This window comes from Fusarium phalaenopsidis (assembly GCF_050370095.1).
Source record: "Fusarium phalaenopsidis strain FUZ10S chromosome Unknown contig_32278, whole genome shotgun sequence".
Classification (NCBI taxonomy): domain Eukaryota; kingdom Fungi; phylum Ascomycota; class Sordariomycetes; order Hypocreales; family Nectriaceae; genus Fusarium; species Fusarium phalaenopsidis.
The window spans coordinates 1,781,723-1,803,716 of NW_028145417.1; the positions used below are offsets into that span (position 1 = coordinate 1,781,723).

At 53.6% G+C, this 21,994-nt stretch overlaps 8 protein-coding genes across 8 annotated transcripts; 6 read left to right on the plus strand and 2 right to left on the minus strand.

Moving 5' to 3' along the window:
- Positions 1-854: 854 nt before the first annotated feature.
- LRP88_01177 (major facilitator superfamily domain-containing protein) lies at positions 855-2,378 on the plus strand (the record flags this gene model as incomplete). Its single annotated transcript, XM_083237871.1, has 1 exon — positions 855-2,378. One exon carries the CDS (start codon positions 855-857, stop codon positions 2,376-2,378), a length of 1,524 nt encoding a protein of 507 aa, XP_083106376.1.
- A 383-nt stretch (positions 2,379-2,761) lies between these two features.
- On the plus strand, positions 2,762-4,492 carry LRP88_01178 (uncharacterized protein; the record flags this gene model as incomplete). The annotated part of the gene is made up of 4 exons (XM_083237872.1): positions 2,762-3,047; positions 3,095-3,130; positions 3,178-3,662; positions 3,713-4,492. 4 exons carry the CDS (start codon positions 2,762-2,764, stop codon positions 4,490-4,492), a joined length of 1,587 nt encoding a protein of 528 aa, XP_083106377.1.
- Positions 4,493-4,679: 187 nt separating this feature from the next.
- LRP88_01179 (alpha/beta fold hydrolase) lies at positions 4,680-5,528 on the plus strand (the record flags this gene model as incomplete). Its single annotated transcript, XM_083237873.1, has 1 exon — positions 4,680-5,528. The coding sequence occupies one exon, from the start codon at positions 4,680-4,682 to the stop codon at positions 5,526-5,528; it is 849 nt and encodes a 282-aa protein (XP_083106378.1).
- Positions 5,529-5,617: 89 nt separating this feature from the next.
- Positions 5,618-6,589, minus strand: LRP88_01180 (Alpha/Beta hydrolase protein; the record flags this gene model as incomplete). Its single annotated transcript, XM_083237874.1, has 1 exon — positions 5,618-6,589. One exon carries the CDS (start codon positions 6,587-6,589, stop codon positions 5,618-5,620), a length of 972 nt encoding a protein of 323 aa, XP_083106379.1.
- A 1,039-nt stretch (positions 6,590-7,628) lies between these two features.
- On the plus strand, positions 7,629-11,688 carry LRP88_01181 (ion-transporting P-type ATPase SPF1; the record flags this gene model as incomplete). The annotated part of the gene is made up of 3 exons (XM_083237875.1): positions 7,629-7,985; positions 8,047-11,105; positions 11,157-11,688. 3 exons carry the CDS (start codon positions 7,629-7,631, stop codon positions 11,686-11,688), a joined length of 3,948 nt encoding a protein of 1,315 aa, XP_083106380.1.
- A 676-nt stretch (positions 11,689-12,364) lies between these two features.
- On the minus strand, positions 12,365-13,764 carry LRP88_01182 (malate dehydrogenase MDH1; the record flags this gene model as incomplete). Its single annotated transcript, XM_083237876.1, has 3 exons — positions 12,365-13,203; positions 13,396-13,513; positions 13,711-13,764. 3 exons carry the CDS (start codon positions 13,762-13,764, stop codon positions 12,365-12,367), a joined length of 1,011 nt encoding a protein of 336 aa, XP_083106381.1.
- Positions 13,765-15,019: 1,255 nt separating this feature from the next.
- On the plus strand, positions 15,020-16,603 carry LRP88_01183 (putative zinc finger motif, C2HC5-type-domain-containing protein; the record flags this gene model as incomplete). Its single annotated transcript, XM_083237877.1, has 1 exon — positions 15,020-16,603. The coding sequence occupies one exon, from the start codon at positions 15,020-15,022 to the stop codon at positions 16,601-16,603; it is 1,584 nt and encodes a 527-aa protein (XP_083106382.1).
- A 1,522-nt stretch (positions 16,604-18,125) lies between these two features.
- Positions 18,126-18,847, plus strand: LRP88_01184 (uncharacterized protein; the record flags this gene model as incomplete). The annotated part of the gene is made up of 2 exons (XM_083237878.1): positions 18,126-18,767; positions 18,818-18,847. The coding sequence occupies 2 exons, from the start codon at positions 18,126-18,128 to the stop codon at positions 18,845-18,847; spliced, it is 672 nt and encodes a 223-aa protein (XP_083106383.1).
- Between the last annotated feature and the right edge of the window lie 3,147 nt (positions 18,848-21,994).

Here is a 21,994-nt window from a genome sequence, read left to right on the forward strand (position 1 = left end):
GAAGCGGATCCAAGTCAGGATCGAGCTACAATGGGGAGGTTTCACTCAGGTCGCGTGAGATAGGAGTCAGCCTCATGTGTACAGGCAATCAGACCGTTGGTATTCTCAACTCTGCAGCATCATTTAGTGAGTGATGTCTTGATTGTTTTGAATATCTTCATTAAACATTTCAATTCCGTCGAATGGCCATCTACAGGTAAATATACTCGAATGAAAGTCTATATAGGCAGACCGTGATTGAGCATTGGGCCTTGAAAGGGGATCTGGAACGGGCGCAGTAAAGCATCTCCAACCTATGGATAAAGGAGCCCATTGCCAAGCGAAATGAACAAGGTACATCCTCAAGATGGCATTTGATCTCGTGTCCTGTGCTTTTACCATCTGCCTTTCTACCACACCGACAAGGGGATGTGTCAAAAGTCCGAGACGACGTGAGGATGCGTCATACGAGACGAGCGACAGCCCGATCAACGCATCAATCACCATTCAGTTATATTAGTCTCGGAAATATCACATCTATCTCCATTGCCTACAGCCAATCCGACACCATTTAATGCTGCAAGTCGATCAGGAGCGTGTGTTGATTTGTCCATGACTCCCCATTTTGCCGACGTCGGTGCCGATGGGGTGTGAATTAACCCACTTATGACCCCCATGAGGACGGACTTTCATCTTTTCCCTGAACACCGCCTTGGTATTTATTCAACTTGATCTCTTCTCTTTTTCTTGAAAACACTAAATGAGATGGTATCAATTAGCCATCTTGACTTTATCCTTGCATTCACCGGATCATGAGCGCTTCTTCGACATGTACCGATCGCCACCCTGGCGAAGACGAGGAGCAACCTCCCCCAATGACCCAAGATCTGGAGAAACAGCCTGAATCATCAACCGAAGATACGCCTCCTGCCTATTCCATTTTTACGACATGGCAAAAACGCTTCATCGTGTTGGCAGCAGCCTCTACCGCCCTCTTCTCCCCCATGACGGCCCAGATCTACTTCCCAGCCTTGCCCGCCATCGCCAAAGACCTGGACGTGACCATCTCGCAGGTCAACCTCAGCGTCACGACTTACATGATCTTTCAGGGCGTCACGCCCATGTTTATTGGATCTCTGGCTGATAGCGGAGGGAGAAGACCTGCATATGTTGTTTGCTTCACCCTCTACATTGCCGCCAACATCGGTCTGGCGCTTACACCGAGCTACGGCGCCCTTTTGGGTCTGAGATGTCTTCAATCTGCTGGCTCCGCAAGCACAGTTACTCTCTGCTACGCCGTCGTCGCAGATGTCATCACCTCTGCAGAAAGAGGTCAATACATTGGCCTGACTGCTGTACCTGTCGTCCTTGGTCCTGCTTTAGGCCCTGTCATCGGCGGCCTTCTCGCCCAGTACCTTGGCTGGAGATCCATCTTCTGGTTCCTCACAATCTTTGCCGGAGTAGCCATCGTCCTCGTCGTCATATTCTACCCAGAAACATGTCGTCGCATCGTGGGCGACGGTTCAATTCCTCCACCCCCTGCGTATCGGTCTTTGTGGCAGATATTAAAATCCCGACGGACTCGGATGTCAGCAGCCAAGTCCGACCTCAGCCGCCAAACTTCTCACAGCTCTAAAAAGGAAAAGACGTTTAAATTCAAGGCACCGAATGTACTCGAGTCGGTTTTGATGCTGTTTGAGAAAGAGACGGGCCTGTTGCTTGGCTTCAGCAGTTTGTGCTTTGCTGGCTTTTACTGCATTGCCACAGCCATGCCCACTCTATTCTCAAGGATCTACGGCTTCAACGAGATCCAAAATGGTCTCATGTTCCTTCCAATTGCAGCTGGCTCTGTAATCGCATCATTCATCGTTGGTGCTTTTACCAATCGCAATTTCGAGCGTCACTGCATCAAGCTGGGCATCCCCTACGAGAAGAGCCGCCAGCCAGACCTTTCAGGCTTTCCAATTGAGCGCGCTCGACTCGAAATCGGCTTCCCACTCATGCTCATGTCAATCGTCATGCTCATTGGTTGGGGTTGGGCAGTTGACGCCAAGACGCACGTCGCCGTGCCCTGCGTGTTGAGCGGACTGATGGGAGTTGGCATCGTGGGCTTCAACAACACAACTAGCTCGCTACTAATTGACATTCACCCGGGAAAGCCAGGGACCGCCAGCGCTGCCAATAACCTGACTCGATGTCTGGTTGGAGCTGGAGCTAGTGCTGCGATTGTGCCCATGGTTGATGCTTTGGGTGCGGGTTGGGCGTTTACTCTGGTGGCAGGGATACTGTTACTTGGGTGTCCAGCCATGATCCTCCTCATGGCCCGGGGGATTAAATGGCGAGAGGAGTTGAGGATCAAAAAGGAGAAGAAGAGGAAAGCGAAGGAGGGACAAGAGTGAATTAAACCGACCTATAGACACCAGGCATAAAAGAGGCATAGGTTATAAGTCGATCGCATTGGAGGTGGGATCACTAGTTTACTGGGGAAATCTGTTGGTAAATGATGGCCCATGCCAATTGATTGGCAATAAAAGTCCGGCATGATACTATTTAATATTTCTAATTTGACCTTGAATACAACTTCTCTTGGCAATGTTTCCCCTTGAGTACAACTTGAAGTGTTCTTGTGATCTGGCGGCTTATCCATCTGGTGAATGTGGGGTCGAAGCTCAACTTTTTCCCACAGAATTTCCCTTCATCATCAACACCATCGTCTAAAGCACCAACGCGCGGTGATGCTCTGCTCGCTAATATCATGCCTTTCTCTTTTCTTTTCGCCTGGATGACCCTTCTATGCAGTCTCATAGCTCAGGTACTCCTCAAGACCGGGTTCACCCTCGTTGTGCTACTGGCTTCAATCGCCGTCTACCGATTGACATTTCACCCACTTGCACGTATCCCCGGACCCAGGCTGGCTGCTATATCCAGCTTCTGGCACGCATATCATGCTCGAAATGGGCGCATGGCTCATTTGGGAAAGACTTTGCATTCGCGATACGGGCCTGTTGTGAGAGTAGGCCCAAATGAAGTCTGGTTCGATACCAAGGAGGCTTTTCAGGCCATCTACAGTATGTCGCACCCAAGTTTATGAGAGCTTCAACTGACACTTCAGTAGGCAGTGGCAGTGGATATGACAAGTCGGACTTTTACTGTTTGTTCCAAATCATCTTCGTTACCGATCATGACTGACTTTCGCAGTGGCCACCAGCCTGAGCAAACCTCGCATCGACTGGCACCTCAACCCTCACTTTCCCGATACACTCGACCTTCTCTCGGAACGGGATGTGAGGCGGTACCGAATTCAGCGCCGTATGATTGGCCCTGTTTATCAGACGCCCAATCTCCTCCAGTACGAGGCTGCCATTGACGATGTCATTAACCGCGCCATCGCCAAGCTAAAGAGCTTCAAGGGCGCTCCAGTCGAGTTGAATGAGTGGATGCACATCATCGCCGTGGAATGTCTTGGGTCCGTTGTCCTCTCGTGGTCGCCCGGCATGCTCAAGAACGGCACCGATTGGGGATCGGGCTCGCATGCCTATCACGGCTGGAGACGAAAGAGTGTCTTTGGCCTCTTCCCTACCATTGTCAAGCTCGAGTTCCTGTCCAAGACAGTTGGCCGGCTCTTCAGCTCGGCTTGGGGCGTCAACTTCAAGACACCAAAGAACTTCAAGCCATTCTTTGTCGTAAGTTCATCGCTTTTAACCTTTTAGACTCAGACCTGACGACTGGACAGGATGTTGGCAAGCGAGTCTCTCGACGTGTCAACGCGACCAAAAGACCAAACCCGCCCAAGGATAGCCGCCAGGATCTTCTCACAGATCTCATCCGGCTTCACAAATTCAGACCTGACTTTACTGACAATTATCTGCGTAAAATGGCAGTGACAAACTTTGGTGCTGGGCATGAGACCATGGCGTCCACTCTGACCTCCATCATGGCCCTACTAGGTTCCCATCAAGATGTCCAGACTCAAGTTTCCCGGGAAGTCCTCGCCACGACAGACTCAAGCCAATATTCTACCGCTACCCGTCTCCCGATACTACAGGCTCTCATCAAGGAGGTCAAACGACTATACCCAGTGATCAGCATGTCCCTTCCACGCAAGGTTCCTAACAGCGGTCTTCATCTTCATGGCTTCTATTTCCCACCCGACACAACTGTAGGCTGCAACCCAGTAGCCTTGCACCGAAATCAAGACGTCTTCGGCACCGACTCTCACCTCTTCAACATCGCTCGGTGGCTCAACGCAGACCCTGACGCGGCTCGCAACATGGAACGAGTCAGCCTTAGCTGGGGCGGTGGCTCAAGATCATGTCCTGGACGGCATTTGGCTGAACTTGTGGTCTTTAAACTTGTCCCAGCTCTAGTGAAGGAGTTTAAGATTGAAGCTGTTCTGCCGCCTGAAGACGAAGGTCGCTCATATTTCTTGTCCATGTTGACGGGAGTCAAGACACGATTTATCGACCGACAAGCAGCGGACTCAATGACCGAGACCCAGAATCCGGTTTCTTGACCTAAATCAAGGAAGGCGGGGCTCTTTTGACTGTTCATGGCTCTTATCTACGCCAAGAAGGATGGCGGTTGCGTCTTCGAGTGCGCCCTTCACACGACATCACATCAATTATTAATCCGCTACTATAAATTCAGCCGCTCGCTCTGCTCCAAAACATCAGACAAGCAATATCCCAAAGCATTCAACCATGGTTCAGCCTATCGTCACAGAAAACACCCTCATCAGAGGTAGCCGTATCGCCTATGGCGTCTACGGCACCGGCACTCCAGTCGTCCTCCTTCACGGAACTCCCTCTTCATCTCTCATCTGGCGCAACATCGTCCCCAAGCTCGTTGAGAAAGGCTTCAAGGTGCACGTCTTCGATCTCCTTGGCTTTGGCCTTTCTGAGCGCCCTTGGGACTCTGCCGTCGACACGTCCATGACAGGACAGGTTCCCGTCCTAGAAGGTCTTCTATCATTGTGGGGACTGGATAAGACTCATATAATCGCCCATGACATTGGAGGCGGTATTGCTCAGCGGTTCGCCATCTTCTCGCCAGAGAGGGTGCTGTCGTTGACGCTCATCGACGTGGTGTGCTTCGACAGCTACCCCTCGAAGCGGACCAAGCAGCAGATGCAGAAGGGCCTCGAGACTCTTATCAAAGTGAGCGACAACGATCATCGCGCTCACTTCAGGGAATGGCTGCTGCAAGCTGTCGAGAACACTGCCAAGTTCGAACAATCGAGTTTGGACTCCTACTTGGAATACATCTCCGGCCCCATCGGCCAGCCGAGCTTGTTTGAGCATCAAATTCGACACTATGATCCTAAGCACACGATGGAAGTGGCCCCTCGCCTTGGTGAGCTGGAGAAGCTGCCTGTGCAGTTGATTTGGGGCGCGGATGATGCCTGGCAGGTTGTTGACTGGGCTCATAAACTTCATGGGGCTATTCCGGGGTCTGAGCTCAACATTGTGGAGGATGCAGGGCACTTTTCGCTGGAAGATCAACCTGAAAGGATTTCTGAGCTTCTTCTATCATTTCTGAACAAGCACTGATTCCCGTGTTTCTCAAGAAAGTCTATTTGACAAGCCCAGGCTCAATACCCACGCGGCGATACATGTTACTATCTTACATTGACTATCAATTAAAACTCCTTCATGGCATCAACTCTAGCCTCCGTTGCTCTCACATGCCATTTTGTCCCAGCTCCAAGAAACTCAAACACATGCGGCACTCCGGGCCAGACGTGAAACTCGACCTCGACGTCATCCGCGAGCAGTCTCCTAACAAACTCCAGATTCTCCTCCCGAAACACATCCAGCGTTCCGATGTCTACATATGTGGATGGTAGGCCCTTGTACGTCGTAGCTCTCGCTGGGGCAGCATACGGAGAGACATCCGCCTCAGGCTTCCCGGCTTTGTCCTCGCCGACGTAGGCCGCCCATGCCAGCTCGTTGTGCTTGGGGCTCCATGTGACAAACTTGAGAAACTCAGTGTCCTTGTCATGCCGTGTCCGGTCATCGAGCTCGGGATATGTAAGAAGCAGCTTCGCGATCGGAGGCTGCAGCTCCCTGTCCCTAGCCAAGAGTGCCAGCCCGGCAGCGATGCCGCCACCAGCACTCTCTCCCTGAACGGCAACACGCTTGGGGTGAATGTTGAGCTCCGCAGCGTGGTCCAGGAGGTACTTCAGAGCAGCGTAACTGTCCTCAACCGGAGCCGGGTGAGGATGCTCGGGTGCAAGACGGTAGTCAACAGCAAAGATGGGACGATCAGCCGCAAGAACCTTGCTAGCGACCAGTCCAGCACAAGCATCTACGCTCCCCGAGACGAAGCCACCGCCATGAATGGAAAGAATTGCAGGCAGAGGCTCCTTGGCCGAGAGGTGCTCGGGCTTCGCAAAGCGGCGGAGCAAGACCTTTGCGCCATCATAACTCTGGATGGTGTAATCGGTCTGCTGGATGATGTCGGCTGAGGGCGCCTTGGGGAACATGTTTTCAAAGAGAGAATCATTGTTTCGGCGAATCTCCAAGGCAGTTTGAGGAGGACCTGAGGGACGCTTGGATCTGAGAGGCTCCAGTGCCTTGGCAAACTCGGGGTCATATCTCAGGGTGGCCATTGTGTGGGATGTGAGTGAGTGATAAAAGCAAGCGATGGAAGTGAAGTTGAGATGAATTGTTGGATTGGTATCTGAGCTGAGCAGGATCACCTTGAGCCATTATATAGACAACCAAGCCGGATTGATAGATGCGCATCAACTAGTAGCTGAACTAGTTGATGGATCAATCGCGAATCGTCCTGGCTCATACCGATCTCAATTCCCACAATTGCAGGGGCCTCTATTGGCGGGTTCGTTTGGACATTGAATAGCTGACAGGGGTCTGCCTTCAAGACCGTGAACTTTAACGTTGTTAAGCTGCTTCCTAATTCACGTGGTGGCTCAAGAGCGTTGAAATCACAGGGAGTTTGTCGGTGGCATCTCTGAAGGATTGATAATGCAACAGTACTAAAAGATCATTCAGTGGAGACCCGTTACGCTCAGTAAGCAAGTCCAAGCCCCACGAAGCGAAGCTATTAACGTTCTCGCTTCGGGCGTTGGCGAGATATCGCGAGGTGTTGTGTAAGCGGAGGCCACTCCGTGATTCCGCCCCGCTCCGCGATCCATGTTGGACACAAGTCCGGGATTCCGGGGGCGGAATGCTCAGGGACTAAAGTCCCCTTAGCTCGGCGAATTCAAAAATGCGCTAGAGAATGACATTATAAACCTCTCCTGAGAAGTCAGGTTGTGGTGTCGTGTCTTTAGAAGACCATGGACACGTTTAGAAATGGCGTGCGGCGTAGGAACAGATCAGATGGTGGACGGTGACATTTACATCACGTGATGATATCGGTGCATGGCAAGCCCCGAGAGGCCGGACCGTCCGTCTCCGCCATGAGAACGCATCGGCCAAAAAGTACAGATCGCGACTTGTGGCTTGGACTTGCACTCGACACGACAAATTGGCAGAGGCGGGCATCTTCCACCAACTCGCGGCGCGCCTCATTCGACTCGGCCATTCTTGGCTTCATCTAGTCTATTCTCTTTTCTCACTTGATTGTTGTCCATTTAATACATCCCGGCAGAGAGAGACCCAACCGTCTCGTCCACTCCGCCCACGATGGCGCCCCTCGTCGACAACCCCCAAATAAAGCAGGCCGAGCTGTTGCGCCCGCTGCCCTTCCAGTTCCACGCCTACGTCTGGCCTTTCGCCATCATCTGGCCCATCTTCCTGGCCTTCTACTTGACCCCCGACCTCTACGAGAAGCACATTGGCGCAGAGGAATGGACCGTCTTTTGGTGCGGCACCATCATCACCCTCCAGACCCTGACATGGCTCAGCACCCACTGGAGCGTCGGCCTTGAGGCCAGCTTCAAGGCTTCCAAGGCCAAGGACATTGAGGATGCGCAGTTGATCAAGGTCATTCCCATCGCCAACGCCGGGTCTGCCGAGATTTGCAAGTTGGTTCGCGACAAGGTGGGGAGATTCTTTTGACCTTCATTTCCAATACAAACTTTGGCTAACATGATTGTCCCAGGCTGGTGGCAAGCTCAACACCTCGTTCCTCTTCCAGAAGCGCCGCTTCCTCTACGACCCCGAGACAAAGTCGTTTGGTACGCTCAAGTTCGACATCGACGCCGAGCCCAAGGCCACCATCGGCCACTTCCAGACCGTCAAGGGTATCCAGACCCAAGTCGAGTTGTCGCGCATCGAGCAGCACTATGGCCTCAACACTTTTGATATTCCCGTCCCTACCTTCACCGAGCTGTTCAAGGAGCACGCCGTCGCGCCCTTCTTCGTCTTCCAGATCTTCTGTGTTGGTCTTTGGATGCTTGATGAATACTGGTACTACTCGCTCTTCACTCTCTTCATGCTCGTCGCCTTCGAGAGCACCGTTGTCTGGCAGCGTCAGCGCACCCTCAACGAGTTCCGCGGCATGAGCATTAAGCCCTACGATATGTGGGTGTTCCGTCTTGGCAAGTGGACCGAGATCCAGAGCGACCATCTTCTTCCAGGCGATCTTGTTTCTGTCGGCCGAACCAAGGAGGACAGCGGTGTCGCCTGCGACATGCTTCTGGTTGAAGGAACTGCCATTGTCAACGAGGCTATGCTCTCTGGTGAGAGTACTCCTCTTCTCAAGGACTCGATCCAGCTTCGCCCATCTGATGTCTCCCTGGACACTGAGGGTCTTGACAAGAACGCTTTCCTTTGGGGAGGCACCAAGGTCCTCCAGGTCACTCACGGAAACCCCGATCAGGAGAAGCCCAAGCTCTCTTCCGGTGTTCCCCCTCCTCCTGACAACGGCGCCATGGCCATCGTCATGAAGACTGGTTTCGAGACTTCGCAGGGTAACTTGGTGCGAACCATGATCTACTCCACCGAGCGAGTCTCTGCCAACAACGCCGAGGCTCTCTTCTTCATTCTGTTCCTCCTCATCTTCGCCATTGCCGCCGCCTGGTATGTCTGGGATGAGGGTGTCCGCAAGGATCGCAAGCGCTCCAAGCTCATGCTGGACTGCATCTTGATTGTCACCAGTGTCGTTCCTCCTGAGCTTCCCATGGAGCTTAGTCTTGCCGTCAACACCAGTTTGGCCGCTCTCGCCAAGCTTGCCATCTTCTGTACCGAGCCTTTCCGTATTCCTTTTGCTGGCCGGGTCGATGTGGCCTGCTTCGACAAGACTGGTACTCTGACTGGTGAGGACCTCGTTGTTGAGGGTATTGCTGGTCTTGCTCTTGGACACGATGAGATCAAGGACACCAAGGAGGCTGATGGCGCCCACTCCACCATGACTCCTGTCACCGAGGCCACCCTAGAGACTAAGCTCGTTCTCGCCACCGCCCACGCCCTGGTCAAGCTTGATGAGGGAGAGATTGTTGGTGACCCCATGGAGAAGGCTACCCTTACTTCTCTCGGCTGGACTCTTGGTCGAAATGACACCCTCATGAGCACAAACAAAGCTGGCACCACCCACGGTACCGTTCAGATCAAGCGTCGATTCCAGTTCTCTTCGGCCCTCAAGCGTCAGAGTTCGGTCGCCATGGTTCACGGCAACGATATCAAGAATGGCCACAAGATTAGGGGCACCTTCGCCGGTGTCAAGGGTGCACCCGAGACTATCCAGAAGATGCTTACCACTGTTCCCCACGACTATGAGGAGACCTACAAGTACTTTACTCGCAAGGGTTCTCGTGTTCTGGCCCTCGCCTACAAGCAGCTTACTCACGACTCTGAACTGGGCGCTGCTAGGATCAATGAACTGAAGCGAGAGAAGGTTGAGTGTGACCTGACCTTTGCCGGCTTCCTCGTGCTGCACTGCCCCCTCAAGGATGATGCCAAGGAAGCTGTTCAGATGTTGAACGAGAGCAGCCACCGTGTGGTCATGATTACCGGAGACAACCCTCTTACCGCTGTTCACGTCGCCCGAGAGGTCGAGATTGTTGACCGTGAGGTTCTCATTCTCGATGCCCCTGAGGACAACGCGGGTGGTGAGAAGCTTGTGTGGAAGAGCGTCGATGACAAGGTCAGCATCAAGGTTGACCCTTCCAAGCCTCTTGACCCCGAGATTCTCCGCACCAAGGATATCTGTGTTACTGGTTACGCCCTCGCCAAGTTCAAGGACCAGGCTGCCTGGAACTCTCTCCTCCGACACACCTGGGTCTACGCTCGTGTTTCCCCCAAGCAGAAGGAGGATATTCTTCTCGGTCTCAAGGATATGGGTTACTACACTCTGATGGCTGGTGACGGTACCAACGACGTCGGTGCCTTGAAGCAGGCTCACATTGGTATTGCCCTCTTGAACGGAACTCCCGAGGATCTTACCCGCATTGCCGAGCACGCTCGCAACAGCAAGATGAAGGAGATGTACCAGAAGCAGATCGAGCTGATGGCACGCTTCAACCAGCCCCCTCCCCCCGTTCCCGCCCTGATTGCCCACCTGTATCCTCCCGGTCCCACCAACCCTCAGTTCCAGAAGGCCATCGAACGCGAGGCCAAGAAGAAGAACGTGACTCCCGAGGAGTACGCCAAGTCCCAGGGCCATGCTCTCGAGACCATTACCTCTCCCGGTGCCCAGCAGCTCATCAACTCGGACCCTCGTGCCGCTCGTCAAGCCGAGATCAACAACAAGGCCGCTGGATTCGCCGACAAACTTGCGTCTGGTATGATGGAGGCTGACCTTGGAGATGATGAGCCACCTACTCTGAAGCTCGGCGACGCCTCTGTTGCTGCTCCTTTCACCTCGAAGCTGCGAAACGTTATTGCCGTGCCCAACATTATCCGACAGGGTCGTTGCACTCTCGTTGCCACTATTCAGATGTACAAGATTCTCGCTCTCAACTGTCTTATCACCGCCTACTCCCTGTCTGTCCTGTACCTCGAGGGTATCAAGTTTGGCGACACTCAGTACACCATCAGTGGTATGCTCATGTCTGTCTGCTTCCTGAGCATCTCTCGCGCCCGTGTTGTTGAGGGTCTGAGCAAGGAACGTCCTCAGCCCAACATCTTCAACGTTTACATCATTGGCTCCATCTTGGGACAGTTTGCCGTCCACATTGTCACCCTCATCTACATTGCACGCCTGTGCGATCGCCTTGACCCGTAAGTTGCCAGCATTCATTTATTTTGTTTTCTCAAGCTAACATTTAATAGTCGCCCTGATGACATCGACCTCGAGGCCGAGTTCTCTCCTTCTCTTCTCAACTCAGCTGTCTATCTCCTTCAGCTTATCCAGCAGATCTCGACCTTTGCCATCAACTACCAGGGCCGTCCCTTCCGTGAGTCTCTCTCGGAGAACAAGGGTATGTTCTATGGTATTGTCGGTGTCTCTGGCCTGGCCTTTGCCTGCGCTCTCGAGCTCTTCCCCGACATCAACTCGGGTATGAAGCTTGTTCCCTTCTCGGAAGAGTTCAAGACCAACATGACGGCCGTCATGGTTATCGACTATGCGGCTTGCTGGATTATCGAGGTCGGCCTGAAGAAGTTCTTCAGCGACTACCGACCCAGAGATATTGCTGAGCGAAGACCCGACCAGCTCGCCCGCGAGGCGGTTCGACGGGCTGCCGCTCAGAAGAAGAAGGAGGAGGAAGAGGAGAAGAAGAGGATGGAGAAGGTGGCCGAGTTTGAGAGGAAGGTTGAGGAGCGGAGGAGAAAGATTGAGGAGTGGAGAGCGGCCAGGGCTTAAGTGGACGCCGTGTTACATAGTAATGGGCATTCCATGGTATGATGAGGGTTTGATGGTTTAGATTTGTGAGGGTTTAGACATGAGTCGACATACACTAACTAGACGGAGGACGATGAGAGGTGAAGATGGAGGATGTGTGGTGGGGGTGTGTTGTATAATATTGATGGAGTTGTGATAGACTTGATCATGAAACATAGCCAATCTTTTTTTTATAAATACTTGTTCCAATCGCCTGCTCAAGCATTCCCAATATTTATAGCTAATTTCTCGCAGCTCCATGATAGGCTGACAGGGCAACACTCATGATCACGTCAACATAGGTGTCATGATCCATGTTTAGGCGAAGCAACGCCAAGATGGCCCGTCAGGACTTGACAGCAGACAAATCATCACCGACACTCAGATATTGGGTATTTTTTCATTCATTGCTATGGTACAGACAGAGACCAGATCTCCAAGTCTATGGCAGTGGTAGAACAGCGGGAAGAAAAAGATGATGGGTATATCAATCGCTCATACACCCCCGTTTTCCTTTTTTCCCAATCCTTACACGAACGGCATCCGTACACACAGTGACAGACAAATCGCCCTCGTCCTTAATTTTTCCCATTTTCACCACATATCCCAATGTCTTACGCCAGGTCATTCTCCATCAACTAGAAAGTTGGGAGCGGATTTAGTTGCCGGGGTTGGAGGCAACGAAGGCAACACCCTTCTCGATGTTCTTCTTGAGGTCACCCAGGCAGGCCTCGACGAGCTTCTCCTCGTTGGCATCGACCTTGCCGATGGGGTGGATCTTCTCAACACCCTCGGGGCCGAGCTCGACGCGGGAGCTGAAGAACTCAATACCCTGGTCCTTGTAGAGAGGAGACTCGACAAAGGCGGGCTCGACGACACCCTTCTCGCCCTGAACGGCGCGGAGGATGGAGTCAGCCATGCGGGCACCAGCCATGGCCATGGAGAGAGTGGCAGAGCCAGCACCGTCCTTGGCCTTGACGACCTCGTCACCACCGAACTGGACACGCTTGACGAGCTCAGCGTTGGAGCTCAGGTCGGGGTGGTTGCTCTGGGAGAAGAGAGGAACGATGGTGACACCGGAGTGGCCACCGACAACGGTGATGTTCTCGTCCTTGGGGTCGGTGCCCTTGATCTCGGAGACGAAGCGCGAGGCACGGACAACGTCGAGGGTGGTGACACCGAAGAGGGTCTTGGGGTTGTAGACACCCTTGGACTTGAAGACCTCGGCGCAGATGGGGACGGTGGAGTTGACGGGGTTGGAGATGATGAGGAGCTTGGCCTTGGGGGCGGACTCGGCGGCGGCCTTGGCGAGGTCACGGACGATGGAGGCGTTGGTGTTGAAGAGATCGTCACGGGTCATGCCGGGCTTGCGGGGGACACCAGCGGGGATCAGGACAACCTCGGCGTCCTTGAGGGCATCAGCGAGGCCGGCGGGGCTGGGCTCATATCCCTTGACGGTGGACTTGGTGTTGACGTGGGAGATGTCAGCGGCGACACCTGCGGGGAACAAGGCTGTTAGCTGAGATTGATCTAGATCGGGATGAGGTGGCATGATGGGTCGTCTGGGGCCTCGGATGAGCGAGGTGCGAGATGGCCAGTGCGTGCGGGCGTCGCTCAGCCGAAGCATGATGATTGCAATTGCTGCGGGCAGCAATCGAAAGATTGGGCAATGAGGGTGTCGTTACGTACCGGGTCCGCCACGGATGTCGTAGAGGGCGAGCTCAGTGACACGGGGGTTGAGCTTGAGGAGGAGGGAGAGAGGCTGGCCGATACCGCCGGCAGCACCGAGGACGGTGACCTTGGAGAGCTTCAAGAGGGTCAGCACGAGAATGTTTTGTGAGTACAAAGACTGCAGAGTCTTTGGCCATTGCGAAGCTCATGAGGTCGTAGGCTGGCCTCATGAAGCTCCGGTGACGACCGGGCCGGTCTCGCTCGGTGAAGAGGAAAAAACGGCGAGCGACATAAACAAGTCGCAAAGTCAACGGGAGGAGGGCATCAACTTACGTCTCGCGCAGTGGCGGAGAAAGCACGTCGCTGGATACGAGAGGCGGCGAACATTTTGGCGATTTACTCTTGAGAGTTCTAAAGAGTCAATTGGGAGAAAGAAAAGGACGAGGGATGGAGGGGGGGAAGAAGAAGAGGATGGTTGAGGCTTTGGTGATGAGCAGTTTAAATACGGGGAGGAACAAGCGGAAGATGGGGGGTGTGGGAGCTCCAGCAGCGCTTCGAGGGGCCCAGATTATGCCTCTTGAGGTTTAGCGCGGTGGAGGGGCATGGAGCTGAGTGGCCGGGCGAGGTTCGGAATTTCGAGAAAGACACGGAGCAACGGACGCGGCAATCGATGCTGCATTGGTCAAGATCCAGTTGATCAAGCGGCATGAATTCGGCTTTTGTTTGATCTGAACTGTTGTCGTCACAGGTTTTGTTTAACCTACGTCAATTGCTCCGGTATTCCCGGTTGCTGCTCTTCATCAGGGCTTGCCACTCCTCCAGAGCACCCTCATGGGCACTTACAACGAGACCGGCAGAATGGCCAGAATTGCTTCTTTCAACAAAACTGCCAGCAATTGGCGCGGTAACCAGGCACAGGGCAGTCCTCACCGCAACCTACCGACGAAGAAACCATTCAATAGCGAGAAAAAACCTGGGGGAGGGGTACAGTACAACGGTAGAGACGGATCGACAATGAATGGGCCGGGCAACGGTGGACGGAGAGAACGGCTGGTTGGCTCCGTCCAGTCTTGGTCCTCCATCCCTTCATCCGTGGATTCTGCTAACATGGACCGGATACATTTTATGGATACCACCTCTCGACTAAACCAAGCACTCACCTACCGCTCACCTGCCACTCACCTCCTGCATGAATGGTCATGCGTGGGGGCTCTAGTTCCTCCTATGAAAGCGCTCATGCTTCAACACACGCAGCATGCAGGTGCGCGCTTCAGCATTCAGCAGAGAGAATCCGAACATCCACCATCAGTAAAAATCCTGCATCCGACCTGACATAAAAATCTCGCACACTCATCGGGAACTGTTCCCGTCGGGAATATCTGAGGTCCCCGGCCACGTGGTTCACCTATAATGCAATGCTCGGCCTCCTCGGCGAGTGACTCAGCGAAGATGCGAAATTCTCTAGGGTAGCCAACTTTTGGAGGGGCCAGAGATGGTGGGGGAGCTCCAAGCTCTCTTTGATGCACGACGTCAATCAAGACCTTGATCAAACAACTACACACGACTAGAATATTGTACCCCGACCCTCGAATAGACACAGAAGGACTCAAAAATCCCGTCCATCTGTTAATACCTGCGCGCCATGTCCCTCTCGCAGCTCTCGCAGCTGCTACCTCTCCCCAACGAGGAACTTCAGCAGGTTCTCGATTACGCTTCGACCCTCTCCAAGCCCGAAGCTGCAGAGCATCTTGGAAACCTCCTCGGCGACTCTCCCCAAGCTGTCGAGTTTATCTCCTCGTTCAATGCCCGGCGACAGGCTGCAGCAACAGCAGGACCATCGTATTCTAGCGCCGCAGCACCCCCCGAACCAGAGCCAGAAACCATAGCGCCCGTACCGAAAGCGAAACGACAACAAAAGAAGAAGAAGGCAAACATCCACACACCCCAGGCTAGGAAGATTGGAGAATATGCGGCTCCTTCAGGCACTTCATACAGCAAGAAGGACCAGGATCTAGACTACATCCCTCAAAGACCAAGCGCCCCTAGCAGCAACAATGCGTCGAGATCCAACACACCGAAACCCGAACCCAAGCCAGTTGCGAAGCCTCCACCGAAGCAGCATGTTTCAGCAGGCTATCTTATTGGAGATGGACCTTCGAAACCTAAGCCAAAGTCGAACCCCGTCTCACGGACCTCAACGCCAAAGCCATCCGCGAGTAGCACCAAGGTGTCCATTGCTGGGGGAATGCCCATGGCTGGTGCTTCAACCGCCATCTCAGACTTGGATGCTGCTATCAGAGCACTCGAGATTTCGACGAACCCTTCGCTGGATAATGCCAAGTCTAGAAAGTGCAACTGCGTCGCCACAAGACATCCCCTTCAGGGTGCAGCACCGAACTGTCTTTCTTGCGGCAAGGTAATCTGCATGAAGGAGGGTCTGGGGCCTTGTACTTTCTGCGGTGCTCCGCTCCTCAGTTCGGAAGATGTACAGGCTATGGTACGAGAACTCAAGGATGAGCGAGGACGTGAGCGAATGGCGGCCAACCGTGAGGCCAACCGTCGACCAGATGTTGCCAAGACGCCTGCCCCATTCACTCAGCCGCGCGGCAATGACGGGCTCTCATTGAGTGACGCCGAAGCCAAGGCCCGCGCTCACCGCGACAAGCTACTCAACTTTCAAGCACAAAACGCCCAGCGAACTACGGTGCGCGATGAGGCGGCTGACTTTGATGTCGGTGGTGCGCTTACAGGAATGGGTAGCATGTGGGCAACTCCTGAAGAGCGGGCTCGTGAGTTGAAGCGGCAACAGAAGATCCTCCGAGAGATGGAGTGGAGTGCACGCCCAGACTATGAGAAGCGGAAGCAGGTTGTGAGCATTGACGTTGTAGGTGGCAAGGTTGTTCGCAAAATGGCAGCTATCGAGCGACCTGCTACACCCGAGTCTGAGGAGGAAGATATCTACGGCGCGGAGGATGGTGTGCTTGGGGAGACAACCGGGAACAAGAACGGCGGAAGAAGCGGTGGAGCGTTCAGCGGCAACCCGTTGCTGGGTTCACTGATCAAACCAGTATTCGATGCCAAGGGGAAGGGGGCCGAAGTGGAGGGCAGGGAGTCAAGAAAGAAGAAGGGATGGCAGCGTGTTCAACATGATCTGGATAACAACGAGGGAATCATCCTGGACGGAGGAGTCTATGGACACGCTGGGGATGAGCCAGAATGTGGTTGAGCATCTCTGGAGGAGTGCTACTATTTGGGAACAAGATAGTGATACCCGCCAGTTGGTGATACATAGTACCCACTACTTGAGCGTTTGCATGAGCTGTAGCGAAGAATGGCGGCTATTCTAGAGATTCGTTGTTTTAACGGATACCCAAAGTAGGGTTGAGAATAAGCGACGTGGAGAAGGGGGTCATGAAGGACACAAGTGTCTAGAACATATTGAAGGCATGATAAGACTCATTGCCTTGCCCTGATGTTAGATAAATCCTAGAAACATTTGTTCTCTCTAAAATTGCCGATATCTCAACTTTTGCTCAAGTCTCATACACGTGCAGCCTTTGTTGACATCTCATGATGGTGTCGCGGGGCACACGTGACTTCGTGTCATGAACGTTTATTATGGCCCAAGCGTCATGTTTAACCGGATACGGGACGTGGAGGGGCACGCGAAGAAGGGTGGGAGGGACAAGGATTGTAGGTGAGGTCATTTGTCTGACGGGAAGCCGGGCCTTGGATCAATTTCTTTATTCTTCTGCCTGTACGGAGTAATTTAGAAACTGCGTATATGTGTCTATAACTTGGGTAATCTGTCATAGGCAGCAGGCGAAATATCGGTGCCTGCCATCTGTCGTGTCTGAACAGTAAAAGCCTCGAACAAAAACCTTGCAGCGCCACGCGGCCTCTGGTTTTTCAAGGTGCGCAAGTCGGGATGAACAGGGGATATTTTCATCCCGTCTATGTCGAAACGAACAGTCCCTGGTTGCCAATAATTCTCGGCTATTTAAACAAAATCTTTCTCCTCGGTGACGAATTCAAAATGCCATTGTGACTGGAGCACGCGACCCTTGTGTCCTTGTGCTACGGTGATCCCTGATGCTCTCCCGATGGGCAGAGCGTTCTAGCGGAGAAACGCGCTGCAGCCACCCGGAGAACCACCCGTAGGACCGCTAGAGTTTAGTGCTTCTTCAGCGGGTTGTTTCCTGCTGGCAGGGGCTTGGGGGTAGGGTTCCATCCAGGTTTTTGGCTTTGGTCCGAGTTGAGTCAAGTCGCGTCCACACCAGACCGCGTAAACCAAACCACCAACAGCAAGGCAGCATCTTATCCCTCTTGAGCGGTTTCGCCTGGGGATTTCATCTTGGTTTTTAGACTGACATCTTTTCATCTTGCTGTATATTCCGTTGGCCATCATTCTTTTTATTGTACAAGTGTCTACTTGTCGTCTGCTCGACACTTTACAACATCAACAAGAAAACAATCAACATCGTCACTTCTCCCGCCCTGGCCAAACCCAATTGTTTTGCCCTTGTCTCTGGCCTAGCTCCCTCGGCAGCCCGGATTTCCCGCCGCGCGGTCTCTGTCTAGGCCCTAGACCCCGTCACCCTTGGGGGGTCCATCCACCCTCCATTTCAGTTCTACAGTACAGTACAGCACAGGACACGGGAGGCTAACAAGGTCTTGGAGGGAATACCTACACTCTTTTTTTTAAACCCTCGCCACGAAAACCTCATCGCGGCGTCGGTGCCATCGACATGACTCCGGACCGGCCTCTCGGCGAGATCGCGCTCAATCCCAACCGTGTCACGCTCCCGCCGCCGTTCAAGACGGCCGATGCTCGACCCGACGCTACCACTGAGACAGCGACTGGAGCGCGACGAGGTGGGGATCTCGCGGCGCTGGGCCCGGCCGACGCGCTCTCGCGAGTCTCGCACCAGATTGCGTCGACAAGACCTACAGCGCCTACTGCTGCTGCTGCCGCCGCTTCAATAGCGAAACCACCACCTGTCAAGGCTGTCGCTGCTGTCGCCGCCGCTACCATGCAGCGCAATCCCTCCCTTGACCGTGATGATGGCTCAACCCAGAGCCATCCCCTTTCAACCGCCGGCTCCCAGGACACCAACATGACCGCCTCGACCGATCCGGCATTCACGCCTCCTGCCAGCGACCCCGGCACCTGCGCGCCGGGCCCCTCGAGCCAGGACAGCCAGTTGCTGCAGCTCTCCGAGATTGCGGCCGCGCAGGACAGGATGGACACGGAGGCTTGGAGTTCACGGAAACGCATGGCCGACGGCGAGGTCAAGAGCCGAAAAGACAGTCAGAGTCCCGTGAAGGGTCATTCTAGGAATCCGAGTGCTGTGAGCAGGACGTCGGCGGCGGGAGGATACATTGGAGAGGTACGTTGCTGCTCTAGACGCGGTATACTTGGACCCGCGTCGAGATGCAGGTATCCCGCCTTGGATTACCTCGCGACTAACACGCTGCCTGTAGTTGTCAGCCGAATTGAAGACGCGTCTCTCTTATGCCATGATCAAGGTTAACCATGGCTGGCAATCTAACTCTTTGGAAGAGGTCGAAACCCTTGCTTCTCACGCCGCATCACCGACATCTAGCACCTCCACCATCCACCGCCGGCAAGGTTCCTCAGCAAGTCCTCGAATACGCCTCAACGCCGCGCCCTCCTCCTCGGCTCCCCTCCCATACGATTCTGCTCGCCAGCGTCGAAAATCCAATTCACCTCCAAGATCCTCATTACCTAAACCCACACTTGCTCCTCCTGCTGCAATTCAACCCTCTCTCAACACGAATGTCCCTCGCTCGAACCCGCGCCGCAACTCCAATCCTCACCGCACTCCAACACTACTGTCACATTCTCACACTGCTTCTCCTCATACACCTGCTCAGCTGCCTACGTTACAGACTGGATCAAGATCTCGCACCACAGGTGACCCCATGCTCTTTTCACCGCATCAAAATGTTAGGGAACAAGATGCCATTGAGTCTCTACTCTTCATGAGTAGTCCGGGGAACTCGGCCAACCTGAAGCACGCCTTCTCACCAACGGGTTCCCCAGGACCAAACTTTGGTGCGGCCAGGCCATTGGTTCGGCATGCTTTGCCTTCAGGCCCTAGGAAACCGTTACCGTCATCACAACGGCACGCCCAACCAACCAGGAGGCCTGGCTTTGACAAGTCCCCCATGCCTCCACCTCCAGGTTCCCCAATGGACCTGGACTCACCACAGCAATCTTATGGCACACCGGGTAGGGGGACGCCGAGGAGGCGTATGAATGGTGGTAGCAGCCATCTGAGGGGGGCACTCTCTTTGCCTAGTGGGCTCGGTGGGGGAAACGGGACGGCAAGGAAAATGCTGCGAGACGAGGATATTGAGAGGATGCTCGACCAGGCCGCTGCAGAAGCAGCAGACAGCTCTGACGACGAGGAGATTCAGATTCCCCCACCGAGGCGAGGTGTGGCAGGAGTCATGCAGGCATAAGTTGACTTGTTTCAACTGGATGAAGGATCACGTCTTGGCTACAGCTTTGGGATTCGACACGGGGGTGAAACGAAGGTCATCTATTCGACATTGCTTAAAACCGGCAGATGTGGGCTTGTTGGAATTATCATACGGCTTGCTTGAGCCATGTCTGGCATCCCGTGTCTCTTGGTTCGGATGGGGTGAGACCCATGTTTCCCTCCAATAATGATGACGACTGAGGATTTGTCAAGCTGGGTTATAGGCAGATTTGTCGGGGCATGTTTGCTGCGTTTGGGTTGGGATGGGTTGAGGGCTTTGGTATTAGTTAACTGGGAGCATCTTAATGGGGTTTTGTCTTGAAATTTTGGGAGCGCACTGGAGGGCAGGCAAATTTGCTGTTGCGTTTGCATGGAGACACGAGACAAAGAAGGGACTTGCATGTTTGTCTCCCGCGAATCTTGGGGAATCGCGTTGGGAAAGTCGGCGTTTTTTTGGGTCTTGTGGGTTTACTCTATAGGATCGTGGAGGATATGGGCAATGGCACGCTTCTATAGCGTCTCACCACTATTTGCTACGTGAAGATGTCATCTCTCTGGTCTGGTAGGTTGCAGGTGATGCTAACAGACGTTGAAGAAGGTTGCTACACAAAAGAAAAAAGGCATTGTTTTGATGCTAAACTGAGACATGCAGGTTGCTATCCCAATAAGATATGTTCTTCAATCCCATGGCAAATTCATCTCTTGATATCATACAAACGCCCAAGTTCCCAATCATGTGTCTTATTCTCGCTTATGATACTTGTTATCATGGCATCGCGTCTTTTGACGATGCCATCTTTATATCTCGGTAGAGCTCTTCATCCTCTTTTCTTGGAACGGTCTTTACCAAGCTCTCCCAACGTGTGAAGGCCTGATATACTCGGCGATACTTATCGCGATGGAGCTCACTGGCCGTGAAGACCCAGACACACTCCCGTGCACACCCAGATAGGCACTCTGCCCTCGACTCTGCCTGGTAATGAGCGGATCGGCCCCGCTCGTCCTATGGCTGATGTGTGTCGTCCTATGTTCCAACTCAGCCCAAGCAGCCGCTGAACTTCGTGCCCTGGTTTCCTGACCCGCTGCCGCCTGCGCCAAGAAGCGTGTGTAGTCATTGTTTCCGTCACGATCGCCGTCACTGCTGGCTGCGATGCTGCGTGAACGGGCCGTTAGTGCGGCGAGAGCTTGCTGGCGATGGTGTGAAGCCCCTTCTTCAGACTGCTCATCATCCTCAACAGCCGTGATCAGGTTCCCGCTAGGTGAGCAGTTGAATGAGCAGAGCGTCGTCTCGTCGGCTTCCACCATTACAGTTAATCTGTTGGAGGCTGTCTTGGAAAAGTCTGTCGCCGCATGACGCGGTACATAGGCTGCACCCTCGTATCCTGGTGGAGAGGAGGCCTGAGCTGGAGTGTTGTCTTCAAAGTAGTTGGCTGAGGAGGCGGACCAGAAGCGTGAGGCTCGACGGGAGATGCGGGAGGCTGTAGTTGGAGATTCAGGCTGTGTGATTGTGTCAGTCATGCCCCCATGACTTGTGGTATAGGCCTCTACCTCTTGTAAAGCTGCTTGGGGTTGCTCCTGGATCACTCGATCTTCGTCGTCAGATAGTCGCTGCGAACTGGGACGACGAATAGCACTGAGCGTGAATCGACGACTGATGCTTGTAAGAAAGGACTTTTTGGGACTCTGGTCCGTCGGGACCGACTTGGAACGAATGGAACGACGAGGCTTCATATCTTGAATGTTAAAGTAAACGCTTCAAAAAATAAACGAGACAAGAAGAGAATGAATGACTAGAAACAGAGAGTGAGACATGCAAACCCACCCCGTTTATATCCACTTGCTCTCTCGAAACCTATCTAGCCTATGCCCGTTGAAGGATATAAGCTTTGGGCCCGGTCGATCCCGCTCGGTTGACCCTGCGTCTGTGACACGCCCTCGAACACTCCTTGAGAACGCCACTTTCTCCTTTGCTCTGCATGGTGGCTGATCGGTTCAAGGTTGATACTTGGATTGGACGCTATGGGACATGTCTATCACTCTGGGGCGGTGTGATTGCGTTGTGTAGACGAGGGCGCGTGTGCGCGTGAATCCGGTATCCGGTATTATTG